A 7,264-nucleotide genomic window follows, 5' to 3' on the forward strand; every position below is an offset into this window, starting at 1 on the left:
GCTAGCTTTTTTTTGTTTGCCAAAATTTACATCGTTCCCAGTTCGAAAGGTGCCGGGACAAAAGGTTGAGACCTATTTGTCTCGGATGGCTTGTCCCGGTTGAAAATCCGGGACTAAAGGGGTTGTAAACCGGGATAAATGAGCTGTTTTGTAGTAATGGTCTTAGTCAGCTCAGCCATCATGACTCGCGCTCACGCCAGCTCCGCCCCTCCCCCTTCAGAAAGATGGGACGGCTCAACCTGCAAGGGGTCCGGATCGGATCGCCCCTGTTGCTGCCCCTCTGCCCCGTTGGAGTAAATTAAGGTTCACGGATTGACCCGCACCTCACGTCACAAAAATCCAACTGCCCCACGGGGCACCTAGGGTCGCACCAGACCACGGGAACAATAACCGGCGAGCTTATCATGGGCGCTTGTGGTCAGGCAAACGGCTGCAGGCCTGCTGGCACAATAAATGTACTACACGACACCATAGCAGGGCACATTAACATATTCAGAAACCAAGCATTCAGAGACAGATACGACACATTCCCAATCAGGTACTGGCGCAAGTGAGATTTTGAATCCCATGACGCAAGTGACAGATAACTCCATGCATAACGATGTTTAACAAGATAGGTAAGTTCAGATAAGGCACTGTAATGCCACACAAGCACTTGGAATTCAAGTTCCACAAAGCAGATTAAGATAGACTAAAAACAAAACGTCTAGAATGGCATTCCTGCTGTAGAGTCTGGGAACCTTAAGTGACGGCCTCAAGGAAAGCCTTCCCAGGAGATCGCTTCTCAAGCCGGCCATGGTTGCCAAGCAACTGCACAAAGGTAAAAAAAAAACAAAGAAATCAGATTACTTGCACTGGCAGACACATAAAGCCATAAAAGCTTAGTAAATTGGTAACTATCCTGTCTAAAATACCAGACACACTTTCTGCATATTATTAAATCATTCAAAATGACCCCTTCCATATCAAAATTAAGATCAACATTATATATGTTTGCTTGAACTGCTGATGCACCCATGGAGAGTAATGTTGGCAACAAGGCATCGCCATAACAGGGTAGTAAGGTAATAATGAAATTTCAAGATAATATTTGAGCGAATTGGCCGGTCATATTGTCAAGCTTTGTTCATAAAAGCTAAATTAATATTGGCCTGGCCATAACCATATAACATTAAATTTCATGCTCATACACGTAAAAGAAACTGTTAGTAACTTGCATATCTTGCTGCCTGGTAGTTTCTATCTATATGAAAGAAACCGTTAGTGACTGCATATCTTGCTGCCTGGTAGTTTTGCTAGACAATCAAAATAGCACCTCATAATGAACATATGAACAATATGTATTCAGCTGAAATAAAACCTCCCAATAAGGATTTAACGACCAACGGCTTGTAATTTTAGGTCTTTAGTCCTTTCTATGAAATGATGATATCTAGTAAGTGTGCATACCTCAGAGAACCCAGGTCCAACCACATGGTCTGTGTACCAGCAGAACATTCCTCCCTGAATATCCAGGCCCAAATTGTGAGAAACAAACATATATACACATGGCCGCCAGACCTCTGGGCATTTTAGTGTTGTCCCCATAGACTGAATCGCTTTGTAGAACTTTTTATGAAACTGAATTCACCAAGATCTTAAGTACATTACTCTCCATGGGTGCATCAGCAGTTCAAGCAAACAGAAATGTTGGTCAGACACACATGGGTGCATCAGCAGTTCAAGCAAACAGAAAATATCAAAATTAAATGTACCTCACCTGTAAGACCATACTTCTGTAGAAAAGAGAGTGTATCTGCAACATCCAAGCCATACCTGCCAGAGAAACAATGATCAGTACTTTTGAAGCTGTAGATATTTTGCAAATCAATTTATGAGTAACAATGTTACTGGTGTTACTAACTGAACTCTAATTAGAAATTCTCTAACACAATCAGAGTTTACAGAAGTATATATATATATAGAAGTATATATATATATATATATATATATATATATATATATATATATATATATATATATATATATATTTTGATAGGTTTACAGAAGTATATTTCATACTACACAATCACAGCTTTCCAGACTGAAATTAAATTATAATGCAAAATTTGCTGCTAGACATCATTAAAACGTAGCTTTTGCTCCTAGCCACTATAAAAGAGTGTCTTTGCTAGAGGACACTACTAAACTGTGTACATTTGCTGTAAGACACCATATACAATATAATAATATTTTCTTCTCAAAACACTTTAATCTGGACATCTATACCCCTACCGTTCATATATCCAAGATTCAGGTGAGGAAAATAAGAAAAAAAAAGCAAGATTATCAAAAGGACTGAACATCACCGAGATTCATATCCTTGCAGTTCACTTGAGCAGGCGGAGCAGCTCCATGTAGCAGGCCCCCTGCATCACGGTGCAGCACAGGAACACTCCTAGAAAACAAGCACGGCAGAGCACATCGCCATGGCTGCACCAGCGGCGGGGAGGAAGGCAAAGAACAGAGAAGAAATTGACCACAGCTCACCAGGACAACCAACGGAATCCTGACACCGCAAGCATTGCCGCCCCAACGGAGCTCCATCATTGCCTTGCTCATCCCCAGCATGTGCTTGAGATGCCCTGTCGGCTAGCCTGCAGCTCCGGTGCGGCGCTCGCTGCCTCGCCTGGCGCTCCGCCTTGTGCAGATGCACCCATGGCCGTGTGCTAGAAAATCTTCGACCTGCGCGCTCGGCCACTGCAGCTGGGCCCTGCGCGCGCCGCCCCCTGGCGCCCCCGCCGCGGGCCGCCTGCAAGCCGCACCGCCGCCCCCTGTGACGGCCGGCAGAGCGTTGTTGTCGTGAGGGAAAAGGAGGGGCGGCGCTGTTGCGGGAGGAGGAGAAGCGCCGCCGGGTCGACCCTAGGGTCGATTGGGATCGATCGAATCTTAACCCTAGTGCCCCTCTTCTGTTTAGGGTCGAACCGCTTCAGCCCATGTGCTAAAATGAGGAGCGAATCGACTTCACAAGTGGGTCGACCCGGACCCCTTTCAGACTGAGGGACGGCCATAACCGGTTGCCCTCCGCTATGAGGCATAGGGTGAGGTACACGCGCTGAGATAGCGGGGCCCACCATGTATCGCCAGGACCGGGAGAAAGAAGGCCTGACCTCCCAACCTTCGCAAGGAGAGTTGACCTCGCCACGAGAGAAAGAAGCCCGCCTCGGTGGACTGGGGCGGTCGTGCCAAGACCACGCATGCACCATACCCTAATGGAAAATGGCCGACACAACTAAGGCCTTGAAAGGCGCGCGGTACTGTGGGATGAGTGGACAAGACTTGGCTTCAGGATAGGACAAAGCACAACCAATCAAGAGCCCTAGTTAGGACACGTGTAAGGCTCTGGACCTCCCCACCGAGATGTCACCCCCGGGGTGCGAGGCACCCCTTCTTCTCTCATTGTCACCCAGACGACTAAGATATATAAGATGGAGCTAGGAGTTATTTTGGACGATCTAAACACTTTCGACTCATATGCACTCACCTGGTTGCAATGACCCATTGTAAGCATCCAGTACTCAGGGGCGGATCCAAGGCAGTGCAGGGTGCTCCAGCCCCCCTACCTAGATGGAGCCAATCACTACTACAAGAAGAGTTTGTTGGGGTGGGTTAAAACCCATTTTTAGAGATGGGTACCACATCCTCCCCCTACTTTTCGCAGATAAAAATTGCTGTTTGCAGGGGCGGAAAACACGCCCGCCCGTGAAAACCCATTTCTAGGGGCGGGTCGTGCCCTCACCTGCCCCTAAAAATTGGTTTTTAGGTGCAGGTCATGCCGTGACCCGCCCGTACAGATTGAATAAAAAAATTGCTGGAGCCGTGACTGGCGCGCTGAGCCGCCACAGCCCCACGCCGGTGAAAGGAATTGGTGCTCGTAGCATAAGTGGGGGAGGGGGTGAATTAGGCAACTTAAAACTTTAACCTAAGCTCCAACTAGTTTGCACATAAATTTAAACTAAAACAAGCTATCTAGATTTGCAACTATGATTCTTCTGGTGCAAGATCCTCGTCCCAAAAGAGTTTTGCAACTAATAGCCAATCCTAACAAGATACGACACTAAGAAAGTAAAAACACACAAGTTACAAAATGAAATGCGAAAACGTGAAGAGGGGATGAGAAGAAGAGAACTCTTGATACAATGATGTATCTCATGGTATCGGTAGGCAAATTTCACCCCTAGTCCATGTTGTTGAAGCACTCAATCTGAAGGACCGAACAGGCGACCAGAGGGGGGTTGAATGCGAGCCTCAAATTCGATTTTGAAAATTGAAGGGCCTATGTCCTGATAACACCCGACGCACCTTAAACAAGGCGAGTACCAGTACCACGTAGCACGAACAAGCTACTAGCACTAGGAGTACTCTCGGAGAAAAGCCAGAACTCACATGCGGAAGCAAAGTAGTGAAAAGCCCACACAAAACTCGCCAACTCGCACAAACACTCAAAAGCCGATTAGAGAAAAATCATCGGAAAGAATTCATCTCAAAGACTCAAGCAAAAGGGGTTAGTCCACAGGTAAAACAAAAGCTAGCAGGAAAGAAAATAAAGCTAACTAACTACTAGCACTAATTAACTAATTTTTCTTTTGCTTTTTCAGTTTTGAATTAAGCAGGAAATTAAATTACCTAGGGCATGAAAATAAATCTAGTGTTAGAGCAAATAGATTAAAGCTAGAAAACAACACTAGAACATGACAGGCTACTCAAAAAAGATCTAAAACAATTCTAGCAAAATCAGCGGAAAAAGAAAAGGCCGGTGAAGCATTCTGTCGAACATCTTGTGGGCGCAATTTCGTTGTTGAAGAACGGACTCAATCAGAGGCGGGATTTCCCACACACACACTCGATCCGGAGTCCCTCCACACAAGAAAATTGAACACCACTTGGGGCCTGCACTAGCACCCTATATGCGAGGGCCTGCTGCCCTGTGCGCACGCTGCCGCCATACACGCAACCTGCCCTGCTGTTGTGGCCGCTTGCCTGTTTTGCAGGGCTGGGCGCCACTTCCCTCTCACCTTGGCACCTGGTACTTGTGCGCTGGGTCCACCGGCCTCCGGCCTGGTGGCTCTGCAGGGACAGCCTGCCAAGCTCCCTGAGCAGGACCTTGGCGCCGGGAGTGACACCCCTGCAGGAGCAGGTGCTGCTCCCAGCGGGTGGCCACCTGCCGCGGGTGCCCCTGCGCAGGGGAGTGCTGCTCGACCCCAGGCGCAGCAGCTTGCGTGCAGCCCCAGGGGTCATGTGCTCAGCGCCTTCCCAAGCAATGAACTGAATCGATCGACCTACACACAAGAACAGAGCCAAAAACGAAAAAGGGGGCCAACAATTTCAACAAAAATCAAGATAAGAGGAACATGAATCGAGTCAGTTCAAAATCTCGGAGGGCACAAGGAGGAGAGGGCCTCCTTTCACATAGAATCTCAGTACAAATTCTCAAGAATCCATGGAGAAAATCTAAAACCTAGAGAAACGAGTGAAGGGGGAAGAAGAAGAACCAGAAGTAAGGAGAGAGGGAGAGACCGACGGGGGAGAAGAAGAAAAAGAGGTCACGGCACCCATGGGCTGCCCCCTTTTTTCTTTTTTTAACTCCAAGTCTCTAAACCAATTACTAAATTACCTCTAAATTACTAACTAGCCCTATTACACGCTCGGGAGCATTTTGTCTAACTTTTTCTTAGAGCATCGGACGGACTCGGTGAATTCACGACTTTGCTTCGTCTCGACGAAAGCTTCGCCATCCCACCACATGTCCTCCGACCTCCTCGGGCACTCCGCCCCAATTCTCGCCGGAATCATTCTTCGGGTTTTGAGGCCCAAACCCAGAAACCGTCCATTGATCTCCCGATCCTCGACACATGTCACCACCGTCCTCGACCGCCCGGTGCTAAGTCTTCCTAAGCCTCCGCTCGACTTGCACGACCGCCGTCTTACTTGGTCAACACGGTCACCCCGTGTATTCTTGTGCTTGTCGATGTCCCCAGACGTCAGTCACCGCAGCTAGTCGCCCGGCCTCCTGGTCCCTCGGCCCAAGCCCAGCATCCGTCCTTCACCACTCCCGGTCCATCAGCACGAACCTGCATGACCTTCACCTTTGCCGCCGACCACCGCCTTCGACTTCCACGCCTGCACACCACAAGCCAAGAAACACGGTGCACGACACGACTCATGCCACGGTTAGTCGACAAACTCAACCCGAAACGCCAGTCCGTTGACAATCACTCATCATCAGGTTCGAACCACAAGGGCACATATCAACCTTGTATTCGCAATCTCCCCCTTTATGAGTGCATTGTCAACACCAAGACACAAGCTCCAACTGAGAAGAAAAGAAGAATAACAACCACATCAGCTAGCCCTCAAGAAGAGGCAAAAAACGTGCTCAACACCACTAGCCAAAAGCCAAAGCACTTAAAAAGCATTTTCCACTCCAAAAAGTTCAAGACAAGTGCAAAATGCAAATTCTCACGAATGAATGCACACTCTCCTTGTGTCACTCTCCCCCTTGTTGGCACATGCACTTATCAAAATAAAAGCCCAAAGAACTGCAACTCCCCCTCAAAAAATGCATGGATGCACAGGGTTGCAAGTAGGAGCAGGAGCTTCAGGAGTATAGCAATCAAAATGAAAAGATGCTCTAAGTGGTGTTGTGCTAAGTGAGAAACAAAGATGCAGGTATTAGCAAATGCTCAAGACGATCATATGCACAAAAATGTGAGCAAAAAGTAGAAAGACCAGATTTAAGCATTTCTCAAAAGAGGAGTTCACCACCAAAATAGCACTTAGAAAATGTAAACAAGAGTATAATCTAGTGCTAACAAGAGTATACATGGTGAACTACCCCAAACAAAGATCACTCAACATGTCAAAAAAGAACTGAAACTTGTGTTTGAGCAAGATTAACCAAAAGTTCAGTTTTGCATAAGATTTAATCATAACATGTGAGTGCGAGAGGTTGTAAGCACTGCCAAGTCTAACTTTTCAACAGTGCGCAGCCTATACATCAAAGTAATTAGAAGCTGAATGCAATGGTTTCAATCATCCACTACACTGCTCAAGTTCAACTCAAAGTGCAAAGAGAAGCAGTCTCGATACAGTGATGTAGTGGCAAGTGCAAACCCATCTCGATCTTTTCTTTTCACTTATCTTGAATCAAATTTTAGCATGGTATTATTTTGATCAAGACAGTAAGCAACTCAAAGCATGAGATAGAGCAACCTAGCATACTAGT

General features: G+C 46.9%; 1 protein-coding gene across 2 annotated transcripts; it reads right to left on the reverse strand.

Annotated features, from left to right (window-relative positions):
- Nucleotides 1-534: 534 nt before the first annotated feature.
- On the reverse strand, nucleotides 535-5,691 carry LOC120711811. 2 transcript variants are annotated; one of them, XM_039997460.1, is made up of 5 exons: nucleotides 2,530-5,686; nucleotides 2,349-2,437; nucleotides 1,760-1,815; nucleotides 1,450-1,620; nucleotides 535-810 (listed from the first exon to the last, which is right to left on the reverse strand). In XM_039997460.1, the coding sequence occupies exons 1-5, from the start codon at nucleotides 2,562-2,564 to the stop codon at nucleotides 742-744; spliced, it is 420 nt and encodes a 139-aa protein (XP_039853394.1). In that variant the 5' UTR covers nucleotides 2,565-5,686; the 3' UTR covers nucleotides 535-741. The 2 variants fall into 2 exon arrangements, with proteins under 2 accessions (XP_039853394.1, XP_039853393.1); XM_039997459.1 differs by having other exon boundaries at nucleotides 2,349-5,691.
- Between the last annotated feature and the right edge of the window lie 1,573 nt (nucleotides 5,692-7,264).

This window comes from Panicum virgatum, chromosome 6K, assembly GCF_016808335.1.
Source record: "Panicum virgatum strain AP13 chromosome 6K, P.virgatum_v5, whole genome shotgun sequence".
Lineage (NCBI taxonomy): Eukaryota > Viridiplantae > Streptophyta > Magnoliopsida > Poales > Poaceae > Panicum > Panicum virgatum.

What these genes read in the sequence shown, in the direction of transcription:
- LOC120711811 (XM_039997459.1), bottom strand. Translation starts at nt 2,610, where the DNA reads ATGCTGGGGATGAGCAAGGCAATGATGGAGCTCCGTTGGGGCGGCAAT. An exon ending in CTGCAAGGATATGAATCTCG is followed by an intron (nt 1,816 to 2,348) that starts GTGATGTTCAGT and finishes TTTCTCTGGCAG; the next exon opens with GTATGGCTTGGATGTTGCAG. An exon ending in ACAGAAGTATGGTCTTACAG is followed by an intron (nt 1,621 to 1,759) that starts GTGAGGTACATT and finishes TGGTGAATTCAG; the next exon opens with TTTCATAAAAAGTTCTACAA.